This window comes from Coregonus lavaretus (assembly GCF_964263955.1).
Source record: "Coregonus lavaretus genome assembly, chromosome: 38".
NCBI classification, from domain to species: Eukaryota; Metazoa; Chordata; class Actinopteri; order Salmoniformes; family Salmonidae; genus Coregonus; species Coregonus lavaretus.
In genome coordinates this window covers 6,845,161-6,867,799 of record NC_140025.1, presented here as the reverse complement: position 1 = coordinate 6,867,799, position 22,639 = coordinate 6,845,161, and the positions used below count along the sequence as shown (strand labels likewise).

Genomic DNA, 22,639 nt, shown 5'->3' with positions numbered 1-22,639 from the left:
AGTCGCTGCTTACCTCTCTGGCATTTACAAGACTTGTAGATGGAACAACTGGAAGGTGGAAGACACTGAAGGTGGAAGACGGGACTAAAAGAGAACAAACCATCACTCATAGTTTTACTAGACAGTTTTGACATTCAAGAGCTAGTTTCACAAACTATGCAATGAATACTTCCTGTAACTACTTCCTCAAAATAGTATGTAATGTTGTGCATATACTAAGCCAAATGTTTTTTGTAGGTATTAATGTACTTTTAGAAAGTATGATTATGATTTGTGTGCTTTTCACTTGTGATCTAGATTTCTATATTTATAGTGTGTATTCCCAATTGGATGTATTACTGAAGAACTGGCTCTGGGATGATTCTGCTTTTCCAACTCTTTCATCAAATGCTAGTCAACTACACAACTGTACTTGAGATTATTTTTTGTTTTGTTGCAATGATATGTAGTGGATAAATGTGCCACCACTGGTCAAGAGTAATAACACATTTCAACATAATTTCAGTCAGTCTTCTTATACCACACCACAGTATTTTATATGAACCAAGCTCCTCAAGAACGTAACATTGGTGAGGCTGTTTGGTTAGAGTTGCTTAGCCTGATGTAGCCTAGGCTTACTGTAGGACACATTTCCTCCCTAATTTGCCTATTGGCAAGTTTTGGTTTAAAATGGGTCATGATGCCAATAAAAACTAATATATTCCATTCCTCACCTCTCTCACTCATATTATCATTTCCATGAACAATATTCTGAACAATCCCTTTAGTATAAAAAGCAATTATAGAGGAACGCAAAAATGTCTCAACTTGTGTCATCTGTTTTGGATCATTTGATAGAAGATGTAAATATTTGCTGCTGGGTTAATAGTTGTATATTTTTGTTCACACACTGTGTGTGTTCGTGATGTATATTATGTATAGCAGGGGTCTACAACCCTGTTCCTGGAGAGCTACCCTACTGTAGATGTTTGCTCCAACCCCAGTTGTAACTAACAACCAGCTTTATGAACCAGCTAATTATTAGAATCAGGTGTGCTAGATTAGGGTTGGAGCGAAAACCTACATGACGGTAGCTCTCCAGGAACAGGGTTGGAGAGCCCTGATGTATAGCCTATTGTATTGTGTTATAGCATATCTATTAACTCTTTTTGTACTATTGTCCAGTTCAGACTTCATAGACCTGTATTATTTGTTTATGTATTTAGCTATTTATGCATGTACTACAGTAGTTAGTTATTTGCCATATCCATTTGCAAATAAAGATGATTTTCATTTATCTAAAGAGTTCAGCAACTGGTAAGATTATATCATGGATGTATATATACAAAGATAAAGTACATATGACATTTTATCATCTTAATAATTTAGATATACGGTCTAGCTTTACTGCACCCATTTTGTTTTATTGTAGGCATATTTTTTTTGCCCACTCCATCAGTCACTGCGGGACTTTGTGGGGAAGAGGCGGAACTATAGTTTGTAAAAAATTGTTTCCCCGGTCACATATCACAGAGACGCACATTTTCTTGTTGTCAAAAGATTTTCCACGTTGTTAGCTAGCTCGAGCATGAATGTGGCTTCGGAGACAGATTGTATCTTTATTTAACTCAGTAACTAAAAGGCAGTATGGTTGGAAAGATAAAGCGGGTCCGCGAAAAGCTTCATCAGGCTGCGGTTAAACTTGACAGTCTGCCGTCCGGTGGCGTAAGATCCACAGATTTAGAAAAGGCACCGATTCCTGTGATTCCAAGTGGTTCATTCATCTTCGATGTAAACAAGACAAACAATGCACAGCTGCACATAAAGAAGGATGAAAACGCGAAGGTATTTTATCAACACATAATTTAACGTTCGCTTGCCAAATGCGTCGATTTTAAAAATGCGTCTATTTTAAAATTATTTTAGATGGTTTAGCTAACGTTATAGCTAAAGCTATTGTTAGAACAGTTAGCTAGCTAACGGTTAGCTATTTCACTAGCTAGCTAGGATCATAATGTGTACATTTTCATGGGACCACCTAGCTGGCAATAGAGAAATTACTATTAGTATGACGTTTTTTTGCAGTATATTTATGTTGGGTGTCAATGTGGATGTTCTCTTCCAACAGACCCCACTGAGTTCCTTTCCAAGTGGAATCTTTGCTGGCACACAAATCAGCCCTGAAGCCCTCGTGCAAACTCTTAAGTTTGAAGAACCATCCAATGACACTGTTACACCTGCACAGAAAGGTAAAGACACTTTGATTGTCAACCAAATATTTAGCTAGTTAATCAGTTGAAATCTGCACGAGAGTATTTGTCTGTGTGTCTCAATAGCGAATCATATTCTACCTTCAAGTATATGCATTTCATTTTCGTGAAGTTTTAGCTCCTCAAAACGTCCTGGAGATATTGTTTATTTCCAGCAACGTCAACCAGGCACATAGTATTTTTCTGTACACATTCTGTTATTCTCTCCTACCACAAGAGGGCAGAGAATACAAAATAATCACTCGACAGCAAGTGACTTGTGATGTGATGATGGCAACAGCTGTCTATGCAGTATATTGCTTACCATTGATATAAAAGGTGTAATGAAGAAAAGTAACTGAATAATAATAATAATATGCCATTTAGCAGACGCTTTTATCCAAAGTGACTTACAGTCATGTGCGCATACATTTTTACGTATGGGTGGTCCCGTGGATGGCAACCTATAGATAAGAGACTAACCATCCAAATTATTGCTTATATGGAGGCTTATTGGAACTCTATTTCATTTACTTATTCAAGCTGACATGTTTTTAACAGTGTATATTGTTCCATTGATGTTTACATGCTACATGTACCCGCCTACCTCTTCCCTCTTGTGACCTAGGCTCTTTCGAATAAGCTGGAACCTAAAGTCAGTCAGTCAGAGCAGCTGCTGCAGTGGCAGAGCTGCAGCAAGAAGCCCATCTTCCTTGTTAGACAACAGAGGACTGGTTCTATTTATAGCCTCTCTGCAGCATAAATAGTTCAAATCAAGGTTCAGTTCAGCCGCCTAGCTCCCCTGCATCAGTGTTCCTCCCTGACTAGATGAGTCGTGGCACCACTGACGCACAGAGGAGGCTGGTGCTGCAGGGTGTAGTTCTCTTGGTAGGGTACCTCGCTGCAGACCCATGGGAAAGCATCAGATGGTCCTGTCCCTTGTGTATTGCAGTGTAACAGTGATGATGTTGATATACAGTGTGTAGTAGTCTGCCCAGGCTCTTTGTTAGAAAGACTGTTAGAGAGATTTGTGGTGAGTGGCACTTTTACTGTTTGGATTTCTCATCAAGGTTGTTCCAATGTCTTGTTGTCTCTTGCTTGTTTAAGCTTTTGTCTGTAATGCATGGTGGGAGGGGTGTTCAGGGGTGCCAGGTCCCTGGCTGGCTCAATCTCTGCAGATGGTGTCTGGCTGTTCCCTGTGGCTAGTGAGCAAGGATTTAAATAGCTCCAGTTTCTGCATTACCCCCCTGTTTCTTTCCTCTTGTTTCTCTCATACTCACGCGCTTGCAGACGCGCACACACACACACACACACACACTGCTAATGAGTACTCACTCAGCCTTTTCTTGCATCGTTGGATGTGTGTGATCTATTAACGATGGCTATATTTAGCTGTTTCTATTGATTAGGCTAGCCAATTAAAGCAAGTGCTTTCCTGGCTGCTGACGAATTTATGAGATTAAAAAAAGTCAGGGCAATGAGATGCAGTCTTCCATCTGTTGCCATGGTGAAATGTTTGTCGGTGTGCTCTTGTTTTGCCAAAACAGTGTCTGTAGACACAATTATATTACCTTCCTTGTGAAATGGTAGCTAGGTTTTCGAAGGCAAAGTATAATTTGACAGTACGTTAGTGGAAAAATAAAATTGAAGAGGTATAAGGAAAAGTTTAATAAGAATGCTCTTTTTAATTCCTGTCCATGGAAATGGTATGAATTGGATTTTACCATCTCATCAGAGCACCAGCAATGATAAACATGAGAGAGAAAGAAATAAGCAGACAGACATTGAGAGCTGTAGGCTCTTCTAGCTGTGAAAGCTGCTGTGATTAAAGCACTGCCTCCTTCTCCACATTCACAATGAGGGAACGGAAGGGAGCCGGCGTTATAGAGAGCAATTATTTTAGTCTACAGCTTATCATTTCAGCTAAACGCTGTCACGTTGTAGTATTAATAGGGGCATTTCACCGGAAGGATCCCAAATTCACTTTCACCGACTCTACTCCATTAATATTACATTTTGGCTCGTCTTCTTTTGGTTCGTCTTCGTGAGCACCCTATCCTCTGCGTTGTCTATCTGTCTGCCCACAGTGATTAAAGCCCTCTGGTTTCTGTTCAGGCATCTATCCAGCTAGCCACTCTACTTCGCTATGCTTTTAATTATAAAATACTCTGTTCTCTCTGCCTCTGTCAGAGCAGAAAGCAGCAAGCAAATGCTGTGTATGTCATATCCTTTCATCCGTTGCCTGTTGTAAGCCCCCCTGGGGGCTTGTATCCAAGCAGATATAAACTCTTATCGGCCACTTTTAATTCGATTGATTTAATTAATATTATTATGCACACTTACTGTTGGTGCTTGGCATATTCGTTGGCAGCAAATGCACACTTTGTATGTACATGTGGCTGCTTGCCTTTTTGGCTACATCATTTCCCATCCTCCTGACTGAATATCAGTCTGCAGTTTATTTTCTATTAGGCCTATTCAATTGCCTTAGTTCATAGTCTTCACCAGGGCTCTACGCTGACCTTTTTTACAAGGAGCAAGTGTGCGCCTAATTTAAACAATTTAAGAGCACAATTAAACTTATTTAAGGTAACAAGCTGTTTTTTTTTGTAGTAATGGTGCAAGCATGAAGATCAGGAATCTGCGCTCGGTGTATTCTCCATGGCTGCGGTAAAGTGAAGTAATCATTGCAACAATTATCATTTTTTTATTATTCCAGGTCGCACAGCAAAATATTTAGGCGCATATGCGAGTAAAATGGTTGCACTGTAGATCCCTGTTCACTAGCATGTGTTCTGTTCTACGTGCGTCTTGAACAGAAAAGTCTACGTTTCAAAGAGCAGACCTCCTTGCTGCCATACCACGGCGTGATGTTAAAAGTGATGACTGCGGCAGTTGATCGTTCAGTGACCACCTCTGCTTTGACAAAGAGCACCCTCTGCACTTTAATAGGGGGTATCAGTATCTGAGCCGGGACCCTGCGAAACCACCTCTTCGTCTTGTTGTCAGCTCCCCGAAGGCACTACCCCTCCTCCTCACCCTCCCTGTCCTCCACCTAACAGAGAGCTGCCTGTCAATTATACCAGAGAAAAGGGGAAAGCGGCGAGGCTAAGCGGGGGCAAAACCAAGCAGGAAAGGAAATATGGAATTCTCCCAACCACTCATAATAAAGCCTAATCAAGTTTCACGTTTTTGTGATGTGCACTAGTACAGTGAAATGCCTTTCTTGCTATCTAATCGCTGCTATCTATTTCACTGTGTGCTGAGAACCCAATACTCTCTGGGGGTACAGGGAGGACCAGGGAGGTGGTAAGTAAGGCTCTCTCCCCACCACAAACAGCCCCAGGTCGGGTTGGGTTTCACCCATCAGCAGTCCAGGACCAGGGCTGTCAGGGACGGGGATGCAGCAGGAGTAGAGATGCCTATCTGGCCCCTGTACCTCTGCTGCTACAGCAGGACCACACATTTGTTGTTGACACTGTGGTGGCAGATTAAAGATTGGACCAGGCAGGAAGGAGCTGCCCTGCGATGAAAGGTGGTGTGTGTGTTGCCGCTGGAAGAGCTGTATCTGAGCATGGGCTAAAGATGCACGGAGAAATGAAAAGAGATCGATGAAAATACTTTCGCTTGGTTGGATAGTTAATTTTATGCCACCACGTTTTGGGTTGAGGTAAACTCTGTGATATTGAAGCTGGTTTCGCTTTAGGATTAGAGATGACACATTTTCTGCAAGGATTTATTAGTCGGCGTGATACATCCTGGGGGTAAAGAGTGACCCTGATTTGTGATGTGGGGGCGAGAGCCTGACCTGTCTATTGCCATGGCAGCAACAGCAGTGAGGGTGGCTGGGAATTGGTGCGGTCATCCTGTCAGTGAGAAGATAGTCGGCAACATCAGTAGATCTATGTTGTGGTTCGGTGTGGCTCAGTTGGTAGAGCATGGCGTTTGCTATGCCGATGATCATGGGTTCGATTCCCGCTTGGGCCGCCCATATGGAAAATATATGCAAACATTACATTTACATTTTAGTCATTTAGCAGACACTCTTATCCAGAGCGACTTACAGTTAGTGAGTGCATACATTTTTCATACTGATGTGCTACAAATGCCAATATCGGTCAAATGACTTGAATGAGACTTGAATGTGACAACAGTGCAAGGGAAACCAAACCAAAGCATGTTGTTGTCATACATTGTCCATAGACTGGCTTACAGGGTAAGGAAACCAATGTCATAGTAATTTGGGTGAACTAACTGGCCTAGAAATACACCCATGCATACATCTCATCTCCACTCAACAGAACCAGATCTACCTCAGAAGACTATTTCTCATCTCCACTCAACAGAACCAGATCTCTGCGGTTGTAAATTCATCAGCTTCTTTTCCTACATCAGTCAAAGCCAAAACGAACATTACAGTATTCAAAAATGCTTGCAGGATTGCATTATATCAAAGAACCTTTTCAAAAATCATTAGAAAAAGTACAATCGATAAGTCAATAATTAGAGTACATTATAATTATCAGTGATAAGAGTAACAGGGACTTCATAAGACTTTTCTAAAGCTCTGCTCTCCTGTCCAGATGAGAAAACATGGTGTTTATCACATAGTCACATAATGAAAGGTGTCAGGCCCAACATATTGGGAGGTCCTCCTCAACTGAGAATCAGTTCATACTTGTTTAGGGCCTAAATTAAATATGGACAGCAATATTATAACTAAGTCACGGGATAAAAGCATCTGCTAAATGGCATATATACAGTATATGAGGTTAGTTGGAGTCAGTGTCACACTTTGTCTACCGAAGTAGTAGTGATGGGGGGGAAATCGGTAAAGTTACATATCGCGTGTGTATTATTTTGGACGATATTCTATCGATACTTTGTCTCACAAGTATCGGTTTATGAAAACTATTTTGCTAGGTAGCGTTACCCACATGAGAAAATACTATAGTACACTATGGTATAAATACTGTAGGATTACTACATTTATATACTACAGTAATCACTGTAGTGTTTTTGTGGACTTTACTGTAGTATTTACTATAGTGTTTTTGTTTTATTATCTTTGACATAGCCACCACTTCTTTCTCCTTGAGGACACCAACTAGACAAATACTAAAATAGCACATTTTCCATAACCTATAAGTAGTTAGGACTGTGGTCTGAATGGATAGTTCAGAGCTTCTGCTCTTTTTTATAACCTGTAGGGAACACAACATGTAGGTTTCTCACTCATGGTGCCGATAATTGGGATATGGGGGAGGGGAATAGGTGGGTTATATCCAAATGAAATACTGTAGTAGTATTACTATAGTTAAAGTGTAGTGTTTTTGCAGATACTACTGTAGTATTTACTATGGTATTCTACAGTATACTACACAATGGCACTTAACCCTAATTGCTCCTGTAAGTCGCTCTGGATAAGAGCCATAGTGTGAAATGGCCCATTAGAAGTGCTTAGGTATGCTTTTGTGTGCTTATCAATGCACAAGTCCCTTTTTCCACACTTTTGTCGATAAAGCAATTTTTTTATTAAGTCATACGAAAGTTTTACTACGCGTGAAGTTTCAAATTCATCCTGTCATTACTAAATGTGTTGTGTGATATGTATTTGAAAATGACTGTTTTTTTTAACACTAACATTTGATTAATAAAATATTTAATCAGTCGTCTTCTTATGAATGAAGGGATGATGATGCACTCTTTGCGAGAGGAAGGGAATCAAATTTGATTGGTCCTCAACTCCTGGCTCCAACACTTCATTCAGGGAAAGTGGAGTTAGCCTGCCCCAGAGCAGGTTAGTTCTGACGGATTCGTTGCCATAGAAATGTACCTGGCTAAAAGGTGACCCACTTTCATGTCACCGGTTAGGCTATCCCGAGTTAAACTCGAGTTGACCAGAGTTAGCTTGCTAACTCCTCTATCTAGATTCGTAGTACACAACTCTGATCTCTTTGTGAACCAGTTGCTGCTGTTGTCTAAGGATGAGCTCTGGTCGGGATCCATCAATATTTGCTTCCCGGGTAAAGAAGTAATGAGAGTAGACTACAATTGTCACTGTACCGATCAATACCTTACATAACTGCTGCTCGCAAGGCCCAATGGTTATATCCACATTACTCATCAACCGTGCTGTGGTCATTGAAATGACTGGTGTTCTATTTGTTGGCTGGCTGTTGTTTAACCTTTCAACCTTGTGGCTGGGACAGCAGGAGATCGATAAGGGACAGAGTAGAAAGCAGGCCAATGCTGCAGCACACTCACCCACCATGAGCACTTTTAACCATGTTCGCTAAAGCATTACTCAGAAATGGATGACATTACCTCAATTTAGATTATTTGTCAAAGTTAATCATTCCCCTGGCATAATTTCAAATTTAAATACTATTGTGAAAGGTATTATTGGACAGTCCATACCAGTGTTGGGGTCCATTTCAAATCAGGAAGTACACTGAAACCCCAATTCTAATTATTTCCAATGCTTTTGATTTGAGGAAAATTTGGAGTCGGAATTACTTTCTGAATTGAAATGAAATCGACCCCAACCCTGGTCCATACCATAATACGTTTGTTTGCATAAAGAGAGAAGCTGTAGGATGTTTTTAATAGCAGTGGATAAGCGAGGAGGTGGCAGGGGAATGAAAAACAAACACTATGAATTCCCTCATGTGACTGACTCCCACTGTCCCACACTGACAGTTTCATTGCCGCAGAATGAAATTAGCTACCACCACACAACCCGGACATCCCTGCCAGCTCTCCCTGCCAACCGCGCTGCCCACTCCTCTCCTCCTTTCATTTTTTTTCCTTCCTGCTATCATTAGTGGAGAGTCATTTCCCAAAAAATGTAGGCTGAAGAATTGATTTGCCTTTACAGTGTGGGCACTGTATTGTATTATCATAACTTGATTGGAAATGGTTCTTTCCTGCCTTTCCTCCTCACTTTTCTTGATAAGTCATATCCATTTCTAACACATTACAGTACCTATTCAAATACATTCTACAAGGCAGCTAGATTCAGAGATGGGCAGGCACAGTACAGATGATCAATAATATTTAGGTGGGATCTTATATTTGTCCTATTTCACACATGTAAAAGTGTGTATTATACGGTTGTGTGAATTGGACATTTAGTTTTTTTTGTATATCCGAACTCCCCCTGAGACCCTCTGAGAGTGGGGTCACAGCCAGTAACGTAGTAGCTACACTCAACCCAGTACAGTGATTAGGACCCCAAGGCCAATTCCAGCACACGCACATGTGTTTTTAATATCTGTCTGTTGTACCAAATGTCGGTTTTCAAAATGCAACATGAGGACAGTGTTGTCAAAGCTTACATTACAACTGGAAGTACCTTAAAGCTAGAATCCTTAATTGCTACTTCCATTTTTGGACTTAATATAATTAATGATATACCCATTTGAAGAATATAACTTATGTATGCCTCATCAGAACCCAAAATATAAGCTTGTTTACTCCAATGTTTGTAAATAATGTAAATGTCAAAAACAAATATATATGATAATGGATGGTCAATCCTTGCATCCATGGCTCTGTTTATGAATTTGAGTGTGTTACATTTCTCCAGGCCCATCCCTCAGCGTTTTACCAAAACAAAGGCGGGATGGTCCTTTGTTATTTTTTAAATTAATGATTCTAGGTTTAACACAATACTCTGCTGATGCAACCCATGTCACTGCCTCGTACCGTCTGTCAGTAGGCCTCCATGTAGGCTATATCCAACATCAGTGTTCTATCCTGCCGCCTGCTCATCTAACACAACCTCATCTGCGTCTTTAACTGAGATGCTATTGATCGGGGAGGAGAAGGGAATGGTGCCCATTAAACAACATCTCTAGGCTCTGTTTCTGCACTGGACAATGCTGTAACCTCAAGCTGCCATTTAATTATTGGAAGTTTCTAATTTAACACTAATGATAGATGCTACATCTAGAATGTCATGGTAATGATGATGGTGTAATGTATTTTATCTTTCAAAGCCTGGATGAATAGGTCTAGTTATTGATCCATCATCAGGGTTAATGTCATTTGCAGACAAAAAAAACATCTATCAAACTAAACCGATCCCCTTGTTCAGTTTGACAGGAATAACATTATCACTGAATAGGCAACCACAAAAGGTGCTGTAAGATCCTCTGAAAATGAGGTCCCGGGTTACAATGTAGCCTGTTCAGAGAAAATCAATTGTGGCACTGTGTGTTGACATAAGGAAGATGAGAGGAAGAAAAGTCCCTACTAGAGATGCTGTGGTGTGTAGCGTTTGGGTCCCATTGAGTTCCACTTTACCCTTCTCTCAGACATGCCAGTCAAGGACTGCTTGCATTGCTAATTACAAAGCCAATTCCATCAGTAGACTCTACTAGCTGTATATAAGGCCAGGCTGCAACACGGACACTTCATTTCCCCCAAAGTCATGGAGCAGCGCGTCGATCCTGTTTCTCTCGACATCGTCAACAGAGGGTGAAATCACGGTGATGGCTTTTTTTAAAACACACCACAAAATACTGTCACATGTTTTGTGTAAAAAAAATAAAAAAAACGATTTGCTTTTCTTTACCAACTCCATCTCATTTTCTCTCTCTAAATGTGTACGTTTTCCACGAGACACTCCAGTGATATGGTAGACCGTGACAATAAGCACACTGTCCAGCATCTGTCATTGTGCTACAGGAAGCAACTGTCTGTGTGATAACCTCTGCTCTTATCGCCCAGTGTCAGTGATAACTCTTTCTTTGTCAGGAAGGGCAGAGATGGGAACAAATGCTCACACACACACATCACAAACACACCCCCCTAGGGCTACCCTATACACAGGGGGCCTCAACGCAGTTGTCCCAATTACTGAAAACATTCCATCCCAGGACAGGATGTTTTTCTAAAGAGGGGAAAATAGCTAGATATATTAGGTAGTGTTTTCTGTTCTCAACCCCCTCCCTCTGACTGTATCTCTCCTCTGTCTCCATGCCTTTGAACCGGGAAAGACAAGCCACATGTCCTGATCTAGCCATATCTTCTTCTGAGGCGCTCACAACACTACTGTGATTACTTTCTCCCTTTTGGGCTTACATTTTTTCAGCCATGTTTTGTTACAGGCTTTTATTTTTCCTGTCAAGTCAAGCTCTCGCTGGGAGATTTCCATTTCTATACCCCAAACTCAAATCTGTTATTATGATTCTATTCAACTGTGAATTCTTTGTTTTGCAAAGGGAAAATGTAACTGGTTCCAATTATCTTGTGGATAAAAATTGGGCACATTTCAATTTCCAAAGCATTATAAAAAGTCGTCACTCTTCCTTTATCGTTGATTTAATTGCTTTGAATGTTGATTAATTGAATTGCTTTGAATGGTGATGAATTGAATTGCTTTGAATGGTGATGAATTTAATTGCTTTTAATGTTGATGAACTGAAATGCTTTTAATGTTGATGAACTGAATTGCTTTGAATGTTATGTTCTATTGTTGATGACCTCTTTACATGAATTGTAGCTTCTCCTCTTGGGTATGTTTTCTCTACTGAATGTGAAGTACCATGTAACATTGTGGATGCACTGTCTGTCTGTCTGTCTGTCTGTTCACAGCCCCTGAGGCGAAGAAACAGCAGACGAAGAAAGAGAAGATGAAGGAGAGGAGAGACAGGTGGCTTAACAGTGAGTATTGTCATAACTTAACATCGATCCGACTCATACTGTTTCTATGAGGGAGACCCTCCTATTTGGCTGGTCTGTGACGCACTGACACCTTTCCCTGTCAGAGGAATAAGGCACCCTCACAGAGAGTTACACATAATCGGGAACTTTATTGGCAGGAACATATGTGGTTCTGTACAAAGAGAGATGATGAATGAATATACTGTACATAATAAACATATCATGATAATGAATGGCTAAGCAGATACAAGAGCAATAATAATATGGACTGTATAGTGATATTGGCACTTTAGTGATAATGGCACTCACTTCTGCCAACACCATCACACATGTCCACTTAGAGAGAGACTGAGGAGGCTCTGAGCAGGCAAGAGGACTGTGTTTCCGGCTCCCTAGCAACCACCAGACCCTAGCAACCGATCAGTGGCCTGGTCACTGAGGTCAATAGGAGATTGAGGAGCCAGTTTATGACCCCCTAATCTCTCTGGCACTGTTGCGGGATGGGTGGAGTGACCTTCATTAAGTGTTAAGACTCACAGGCAGGGGACTCCGTAACAAATCACCATTTTATTTGTCACATGCTTCGTAAACAACAGGTGTAGACTAACAGTGAAATGCCTACTTATGGGCCCTTCCCAGCAATGCAAAAAATAATAATAATTTGAAATAGTATAAAAAATGGAAATAAAAAAATAACACAAAGAATAAATACACAATGAGTAAAGATAACTTGGCTATATACACGGGGTACCAGTACCGAGTCGATGTACAGGGGTACGAGGTAATTGAGGTAGATATGTACATATAGGCAGAGATAAAGTGACTAGGCAACAGGATAGACAATAAACAGTAACAGCAGCTTATGTGATGAGTCAAAAGAGTGCAAAAAGGGTCAATGCAGATATTCCGGGTAGCAATTGGTTAACTATTTAACTATTTAGCAGTCATAGCTTGGGGGTAGAAACTGTTCAGGATCCTGTTGGTTCCAGACTTGGTGCATCGGTACTGCTTGCCGTGCGGTAGCAGTGAGAATAGTCTATGACTTGGGTAACTGGAGTCTTAATCTTCACGTTTCTACCTTTCGGCACTCCCTAACCATGACATTGGTGTTCTCTCCCAAAAGCGTTTGAATTTATCATGTTTAGGATTTAGCCTTTTGTGTTCAAAAATCATATGTTTGAAAGGCAATATATAGATGCCTTTAGGACATAACAGCATTAGCTTGGTGCAATGAGGAGCCCCATCCCCACTGATCTCTACTGAGAAGCTGAGGTTTCTGCGCTGCGACAGCCCAGCCCGGGACAGAGCTAGCTGTGTCTATGTAATTACAACCCCTTTTAAAGCTACAGTCTGGCATTTGTTATCCAGCAAAACAGCAACCCTCTGAAATGACCATTGAACAAGATTCCCAGATCCAAGATTGCGCCTTTAACACCACCACCTATTCTTCTATAATTGTGATCACTGAGTAACCCAATCTGCTGATCAAATCAATTCTCTGTGTAACACAAGATGTCTCCTCTATGCATATCATTAGGAGCTAATGGTCCTTTTGACTCCATCTGAAATTAGAGACAGGCTATGAGCCTCAGACTTCTGCAGTTTTCAGAAATGAACAAGGAGTCAGAAGAAAGAAAAAATCTGATAATTGCTTTTCTGTCATAGACCAACTGTATTCCAGGAAGAGGCAGGGCTGTCTGTATCTGCAGTGTGGCGTCCTCTGGATCTCTACTGATGAGGATGTGCAAAATATGTGTTAACTAATAAGGATTATTATTAAGACTGTATATTCCACAGAGGTGATTTAATGCCCGATGTGTTTCTTAATTTAGATGAAATAAGAGACGGGACAATTCAATCAAAGCCGCATTGCATGAGTATCTATCTACAGTTCTGCACAATCTGGACACAGCCTAAGGATTAGCCGAAATGACATGAACGGCGAATAATTTTTCAGCAGACATTTTTATAACTTCAACACATCCTGTCTATGATCTGATCGTATCCACTAAAGTCAGAATTATTTACGCTTGAGCCATAAAGTTTAATGCACCTCAATTTTCACCTGTTCACGAACTGGACGTCTGTACTGATGACATCTGGTTTGAATATTCCTCCCTGGCTCTGATCACCGTATTTATTAAAGTCTGTGGTGATGTAGGATTTAGTGTTTTGCCGCTGATATGGTCACAGTCAATTACACGGGCAAGTCTGCACATAACAAATCTAGTCATCATAACTCATGGCTGAAATGGATGGGATCAAAAGCACTCTATGATGGAGACCAAGAGGCCCAAACCACCATGCTTTTAACAATTTTTGAATGAAGGACATATTTTTTAAATCTCAAGAACGAGATTTTCTCTTCATACACTATATACTATACAATAGTATGTGGACACCCCTTCAAATTAGTGGATTTGGCTATTTCAGCCACACCCGTTGCTGACAGGTGTATAAAATCGAGCACACAGCCATACAATCTCTATAGATACATTTCTGCCCTGCTAGAGCTGCCCCGGTCAACTGTAAATGCTGTTATATGAAGTGGAAATGTCTGGGAGCAACAACAGCACAGCCATGAAGTGGTAGGCCACACAAGCTCACAGAACGGGACCGCCGAGTGCTTTAGAGCGTAAAAATCAACTGTCCTCGGTTGCAACAGTCACTACCGAGTTCTAAACTGCCTCTGGAAGCAACGCCAGCACAATAACTGTTCGTCAGGAGCTTCATGAAATGGGTTTCCATCCGAGCAGCCCCACACAAGCCTAAGATCACCATGCACAATGCTAAACGTCGGCTGGAGTGGTGTAAAGCTTGCCGCCATTGGACTCTGGAGCAGTGGAAACGCGTTCTCTGGAGTGATGAATCACGCTTCACCATCTGGCAGTCCGACGGACGAATCTGGGTTTGGCGGATGCCAGGAGAACGCTACCTGCCCAAATGCATAGTGCCAACTAAAGTTTGGTGGAGGAGGAATAATGGTCTGGTGAAGGGAAATCTTTATCTACAGCATACAATTACATTCTAGACAATTCTGTGCATCCAACTTTGGCAACAGTTTGGGGAAGTCCCTTTCCTGTTTCAGCATGACAATGCCCCCGTGCACAAAGCAAGGTCCATACAGAAATGGTTTGTCGAGATCGGTGTGGAAGAACTTAACTGGCCTGCACAGAGCCCTGACCTCAACCCCATTGAACACCTTTGGGATGAATTGGAACGCTGACTGCGAGCCAGGCCTAATTGCCCAACCTCAGTGCCCGACCTCACTAATTCCCTTGTGATAAATGGAAGCAAGTCCCAACAGCAATGTTCCAACATCTAGTGGAAAGCCTTCCCAGAAGAGTGGAGGCTGTTATAGCAGCAAAGGGGGGGACCAACTCCATATTAATACCCATGATTTTGGAATGAGATGTCAGGTCCTTTGTAGAGTGGTATTGATACACTACATGACCAAAGGGTTATAGGTAATCTTGGTAAGGCTACTTATTGTTGTGGATGCACATCTTTGACATACAGTAAGTCTCTGCTGCTTGTGCCATGATGGAAACATAGTAACCTCCCTTTATTTTTCTGTGTGATGTTTAGAGATCAGCTCCATAAAGCTGGCCAAGGAGCAACAAGTGGCCCAGGCTAAGAGGGCGGCCATGCCCGTTGTGGGTGACATGAGGCCGCTGGCAGACGCCCTGCCAGAACTCTGCCAGCTCATCCCCTCCACCACCAAGACCTCCAGAAAGGCCTCCAGAAAGAACAAGGTGTAAGTACACATCCCTGGGGAACGCCCCAACAATGCTATGATGTCACACCATGCTCTTTTTCCTCACACCCACTAACTGTTCTTACAGCTGTTTTCCTAATGATAATGAACTGTGTTTGTCCAGCAGGCCTTGTTTCATCCATAAAAGGGTAATAATTTTTTACCATGTCATAGTTGACGTTTTTGGTGCTCTGTCGTCTCCTCACACTGTCTGACCCTTTGTCTGTTTCTCATCAGCTGAGCCAAGTTGAGTTTATCTCTGTTTTAGGTCATTCTTAGCATTTTTGTCACAGGAATACATGAGCTCATAATGTCCCAGTGTTTGGTCGGTCTCAGGGACCCCTCATATCATTCCCTGGTAGCAGGGGCCAGCACAGCAACAGTGCTTCAGGACGCTGTCACTGGGATTTGTGAGCCATGTTACATGACAAACCTGGATGGACATTCCCATATATTTTCCACACAGTACATTATGACTGAATCAGAGTGCCACAGCCCACGACAAGCCAATACTACCCTACCTCTACAGTATGGCCTTCAGCACAGAATTAGTCAGACGTTAGGAAGTCGTTTTGAGGTGTAGAGGACAGATTTGGCTTCTGTGACAGGGTTGCAGATAATAAGGGAGCAGTTGACTTCCGTTCAAACCAGAGGAAGAAGGAGGGGAACTGGGGTGTATTCATTAGTCGGATTCCATAGCAAAATATTTGGTATTTTGCTAAACGTTTTGCAACTGGAACCGTTTACTCCAAACTGAAAACATTTTGCAACAAAACCTAGAGTTTCTATTCGACAAATGCAGGTAGGTCCCTTCCCGTTTCATTCCATTTGGTTCCTAGAGTAAACGGTAAACACACCAAACGTTTTGCAATGGAATTCGAAAAATGAGAGGAAGAAATCTCCTCCAATGGCAATCCTGCAAGTAAATCAAGTCTGGTCTAGTTCTGAGAAAATTTCTATTGTGCATTATACCATTCCTCTTTTGGTTTCTGGATGCTTCCAGGGTTATTTAATGATGTCAAATTCAGCTCGGGAAAGCCTCAGTGGAGCTTGTTTATTGTAATGGGCAGTTTTTCACTCGGTCATAAATGTCTGTATGACTTAATGCCTTGCTTTTGTATTTTAATGTGCTGCTGCAGCTCTCTCTCGCTCTCTCTCTCTCGCTCTCTGTCGCTCTCTGTCTGTTTCTATCTGTATCTCTCTTCAAACCAAGATGGCGAGCTCAGCTGAGCACACATAGCAGGCACTATAGAGAAGGTCAAGAACTAGTCTTCAAGAAAAGTTTATTTGTTGATGAAAGGCAGTCTTTTGATGAGGATCAGGAGATGGATGTAGAGTATTGCTTTTGTACCGGTTAGATATGCCTGTTGTATATTCATACAAGTAAGTAATGTAAGGCCTAATACTGGTCTGTCAGGTTGACATATGGAGGTATTTGAAGTCTGAAACAGCGATCCTAACATAAGCCAAAGCCAGAGATGTCAGGAATGACTATAAGTTTGTGTGTGAAGTGTAAACAAGACAGGCTTATGACCAACAGCTGTGTGACACTGGAATTCCTCCCTGACCGATGATTTGTTTGACTTAATGTTCGATTAATGTTCCTTCAATTCCACCTTTATCAAAATCCTAAAACGTCTTCATTATCTTTTTGATGTTCTTTTATGGAATAAGGGGAACTGTACCTGCACTGTCACCCGCAGATGAAGGTTGTTCTTCTTGACACAGACAGACACCTCTAGAAGAAGATGGGGGTTGTGTGGTTCATTATACAACTCAACCAGTGTAAGAGTGCAGACAGCGCCTGTACATGATGGCCTACCCATGACAACTTAGTCTCTCTTGCCGTCTATGTAATAGATAGAATGTTTGTTAGGAAAAAGGTGTGTATGTACAGTGGGGTCTGAAATTATTGACACCATTAATAAAGATGAGCAACAATGACTGTATAAAGTAAATCATTAAATGTATTTATTCTTTCTTTTATACTAATACAATTGCTCAGATAAAGAGATTTTGTTTAACAAGTAATCCTTTTTTTCCTTAAGGTAGGGGTCAAAATTATTGACACCCCTGTTTTCAATACCTTTCAATACCTCACCTTGCGAGGTTAATGGCATTGAGCCTTTTTCTTCAACGTTTTATGAGTTGGAGAACACATTGGGAGGGATCTTAGACCATTCCTCAATACAGAATCCTTCCAGATCATTGATGTCCTTTGTCTGCTCTTATGGACTGCCCTCTTCAATTCAAACCACAGGATTTCAATGGTTGTCAAGTCTGGAGACTGAGATGGCCTTTGCAAAATGTTGATTTTGTGGTCAATTCATCATTTTTTTGTGGATTTTGATGTGTGCTTTGGGTTATTGTCTTGCTGGAAGATCCACTTGCGGCCAAGTTTCAGCTTCCTGGCATAGGCAACCAGGTTTTTGGCTAAAATGTCCTGGTACTGGATAAAGGGCGTGATGCCGTTGACCTTAACAAGGGCCCCAGGACCAGTTGAACCAAAATAGTCCCATAACATCAAAGATCCACCACCATATTTAACAGTAGGTATGGGGATCTTTTCTGCTCATGCATTCTCATTTTGAAGCCAAACCTACCACCGGTGTGCGTGGCCAATGAGCTATATTTTCATGTCATCCAACAAATGTAAACACCTGGAGTTTGCTAAACGGCATTGGCACTTGGATTGGAACCGGTGATTTGGTCAGATGACATGACAATCAAGCTCTTTGGCCACTCACACCAGTGGTGGGTTTGGCGTTGAAATGAGAATGCATATGCAGAAAAGAACCCCATACCTACTGTAAAATATGGTGGTGGTGAATCTTTGATGAAATCAAATCACATTTTATTGGCCACATGCGCCGAATACAACAGGTGCAGACATTACAGTGAAATGCTTACTTACAGCCCTTAACCAACAGTGCATTTATTTTTTTTATAAAAAAAGTAAAATAAAACAAAAAAAAAGTGTTGAGAAATAACAGTAGGGAGGCTATATATACAGGGGGGTACCAGTGCAGAGTCAATGTGCGGGGGCACCGGCTAGTTGAGGTAGTTGAAGTAATATGTACATGTGGGTAGAGTTGGGGCTAGTTTGCTTCCGCTGGTCCCAGGGCGTTACTTGTTAAACAAAATATAATTCTCTGAGCAATTGTATTAGTATAAAATAATATAATTTCACCATTTATTTATTTTTGCATACAATATAGGTCAGTATATGAATTATATACCTCACCTTGCGAGCAAAACATTTTAGCGGCCTCCCTCGTGACAGCAAATATATTTATTTTTTAGATTTAATTTCATTTCCTGCAATTCTACACATTTTGACATGGGGCGGAGATAAGATTATGCAAATGTTGGATGCAAATGTTTGCAGTTTTTAAAACGATAACTGATGATCAATTGGTCCCATCCCCGATCGGTAATTCGACCATGCTTACTACAAGTTTGGATAGCTGGCCGCTAGACTAATTTACAAATCAATTAGATTTTTGCTGACATGGGCTAATTGAGTGACTGCTAATGCACAACCACATTTTGAAATTACACCTTGTGTATTCTATTATTCTAACTATCAACAGTAAGTTGAGACCCCGGTGCGGTCTGCCAGTTGCCCATCCCTGTTATAAACCAAAACCTTCAGGCATAATTGACTAACTAGCTATTCAGCCAACACATTCTCTCTTCAGTTGCCAAAGATATCAAGTTCTCAGTTGTGTTCCATCTGTGTTATTATGGGCAGAGTTGATATTTATGATGATAATATTTGATTAATTCCCCAGTTGAACTCTTGTAGCCGTCCTGTCCTGGATGGACCTTTTTAGACTAGACTGTGTGTTTACTGTAACTCCACAAGGCTGTTTTCACCTTTGACCTTTGGCTTCCCCACTGCCTCCAAGCTAGCTGCAGTTCCCATGACCCCTCTGTTGAAAAACACGAATTTATTTGTATTGAAATAGTTTTAATTCGCAAGCAAGTCCGTGTCTACCCTTTTCACTCTTGTCTGTCAAACTTGTCACAACTCGCAAGAGCCTGTGTTTTGTCCCGTCATGCCCTTATGTCTTTGCTGATGTTTGATAAACTCAACATCCATTTTGCAATAGCAAACAAGGTTTTTCTGGACCTCACAACTTGGCATGGTTAATTGATGGACAAGGCCAGAATGGATCATTGGTGGATCAGCTCAGTTGGCCGGCCTCCATCTCTGTCTGTTATCAATACATGAAGCACTCGTCTGTCTGGCCCCAGTCCTAAAGAACTAAACACATACAAGACAGTCCTAACTATGGCACTGCCTGGAATGATCGCACATGGATAGCACATTGTGTTCCTGACTGCCATTTTTTAACCTGTATCTTGTTTTTAACCGTAATAATTCCATATGAAATCAGTCACTTCTTGACCATCTTTCTCATTTTGTCTCCCCCTCTCAGGCCAGTGAAGAAGAAGCCAGAACCAACAGACTTTAGCCTGATGAAGCCAGCACAGAAACGCAAACTCCTGTAAGACCTTCTCACATTAACCTGTACCTGACCATGGCCAAATCACCACTGATGATCTCCTGTAGCTCAGTTGGTAGAGCATGGCGCTTGCAACACCAGGGTTGTGGGTTCGATTCCCACAGGGGGCCAGTATGAAAAATGTATGCACTGTAAGTCGCTCTGGATAAGAGCGTCTGCTAAATGACTAAAATGTAAATGTCTGACTTATTATTCTCCATGAGAAAATGACATGAAGCTAAAATGAAAATGTTATCCTGCTGATTATCAGAGCAACCAAGATAATAAACTGCCCATCTGCTATTTACATTTACCGTTATTATTACTCTTTAAAAAAAAAAAAATGTATTACCTTACAACCTACATTTCTTGTTTTGATCTCAGGGAGAGTGAGACCAGCCGGTTTAGTGAAGCTGTGAAGAACCTGGCACACAGCAAGACTAACCCTCTGGCAGCTATTGGTGAGCATCTGAGGAAGAGACTGAAGCAGGAAGAGGAGCAGGGGCCTAGCTAACCTGTTAGACTGGAGACGCCATTTTGGATCTGCAGTTGAGCAGTCCCCCACCCACCCAGAGACATGGGTCATGTTTGAGATCGACTACATTGCAGTCGGCAACTGCAGACTGACTGACTGATCTAGAAATAACCTTGCATCCTAAATAACTACTTATAATTATTTGTAGATCAGTCAGAAATTGATGCTTTCGAACACGGCCATGACACAAGAGAGCCCCTGCCTTTATTTAAGGGAAACCCTGATGCCTGCATCCCTGTACCCTGTCCACAATCTACCAAACCTGCCAAAATCAATGAGAACTTTTGTTTGAAGTGGTTTTGGTCAATGTGCACTATACCAGTAAAACATCAGTGGACGTACAGGTTGTCAGAGTAACGGCAACGTTTACAACACCTAATTGGATAATGCCCCCAGTTCTGGAGAAGTTGGAAATGAATAGTTACTTTTGTGGATGAGGAAAAAGAAACTGATGTTGTAAATGTTGAGAATAGAACTGTCATCCAATGTCTCCTTTCAATTTTTGTACAGTATCTCTTCCACATTTCTTTTAGGCAATATTAAAAATGCAATACAGTACATTCCATTTTGTCCTTCCATTTTGTATAACACTATGTATGTTTCACATCTTTGTGATATTGATTAATATGAATTTAGATCAGATTTTGATGGATATGGAACATGAAAGATTCCATTGTGGAAGTCATGTTCTGAATTCATTATATTCAGACTGCGATCTGTAATCCCAAGGCCTGAGGCAGCAGCAGCATATCCATGGAAACCAACCGGTCATATCAATGAGCATAAGTAGCAACGGCGGTGTGCTACGCAGGTCCAGAAATAGAAAGGAAACATCTTCTGCCTAGAACTGATGATAAACATGGATGTAGATGGACACTTCAGACTGTTAGAGCGACAGATGCTGTGTCCCAAATGGCCATCTATTCTCTATTGCTCTACTTTGGGCCCAGGTCAAGAATAGTGCATAATAGCGAATAGGATGCCAGTTGGGACTCAGCCAGAGGGTACAGCCTCCTCCTCCGGAGGAAGATGAAGAGGGAACGGAGAATGAGATCAGAGATTGGGATTGGGCTAGTTGGGGGGAGGGGGGGGCCTAGAGGTTCATTTCCCATTCAGGCACCAATCTGATTACATTTGAGAGAAGAAGAAGAAATAGCCAATTAATAGAAGGCATGTTTATTGCCAGCACAGGCCATTAGCACCCATAAGTAATGCATGAAGTGATTGGATAAATATCTATAGACCATAGTGCTGGGTGAGTCCTAATCAGAGTTGTGTAGCCGATACATGTTTAGTACTCCACATGTAACAGGGACATTCTGCCCTTCATATCAACACAGAATGAAGACTGATAGCCAGTGGACCTACAGTAAGAATGAAGACTGATAGCCAGTGGACCTACAGTATTAATGAAGACTGATAGCCAGTGGACCTACAGTATTAATGAAGACTGATAGCCAGTGGACCTACAGTATTAATGAAGACTGATAGCCAGTGGACCTACAGTATTAATGAAGACTGATAGTCAGTGGACCTACAGTAAGAATGAAGACTGATAGCCAGTGGACTTACAGTAGATTGACCCTGTGGTCCTCTATAGCTCAGTTGGTAGAGCATGGCACTTGCAATGCCAGGAAAGTGGGTTTGAGTCCTGAGACCACCCGTATGTAACATATATGCACGCATGACTCTAAGTCTCTGGATAAAAGCGTCTGCTAAATAGCATATATTATTATATTTTGTTGATGGAGGGAGTAGGTCTCGGCTACTCCATTATGAATCATGTCAGCCTCTATGGCGTTCAATGAAGAGTTATTGCATTACATGGGCTTATGGCAGTTTATAGTGCAAATATCAGTCCGCTATTACCCCCCGGTTACAGGCTTATGTTTTTTCGGAATGGGCATGACTTTGTAACAAGAAGCAAAGCAGTTCA

The 22,639-nt window shown here is 41.5% G+C and overlaps 1 protein-coding gene across 1 annotated transcript; it reads left to right on the top strand.

The window, feature by feature from the left end:
* The first annotated feature begins 1,513 nt into the window (after window positions 1-1,513).
* slx9 (SLX9 ribosome biogenesis factor) lies at window positions 1,514-21,266 on the top strand. Its single transcript, XM_084155236.1, has 6 exons — window positions 1,514-1,824; window positions 2,108-2,228; window positions 11,832-11,900; window positions 15,489-15,657; window positions 20,103-20,171; window positions 20,553-21,266. Exons 1-6 carry the CDS (start codon window positions 1,627-1,629, stop codon window positions 20,680-20,682), a joined length of 756 nt encoding a protein of 251 aa, XP_084011362.1. The 5' UTR covers window positions 1,514-1,626; the 3' UTR covers window positions 20,683-21,266.
* Window positions 21,267-22,639: the final 1,373 nt, after the last annotated feature.

Coding starts and splice junctions, on each gene's coding strand:
- slx9 (XM_084155236.1), top strand. CDS start 1,627: ATGGTTGGAAAGATAAAGCGGGTCCGCGAAAAGCTTCATCAGGCTGCG. Junction 1,825..2,107: donor AGAAGGATGAAAACGCGAAG/GTATTTTATCAA, acceptor CTCTTCCAACAG/ACCCCACTGAGTTCCTTTCC. Junction 11,901..15,488: donor GAGAGACAGGTGGCTTAACA/GTGAGTATTGTC, acceptor TGTGATGTTTAG/AGATCAGCTCCATAAAGCTG.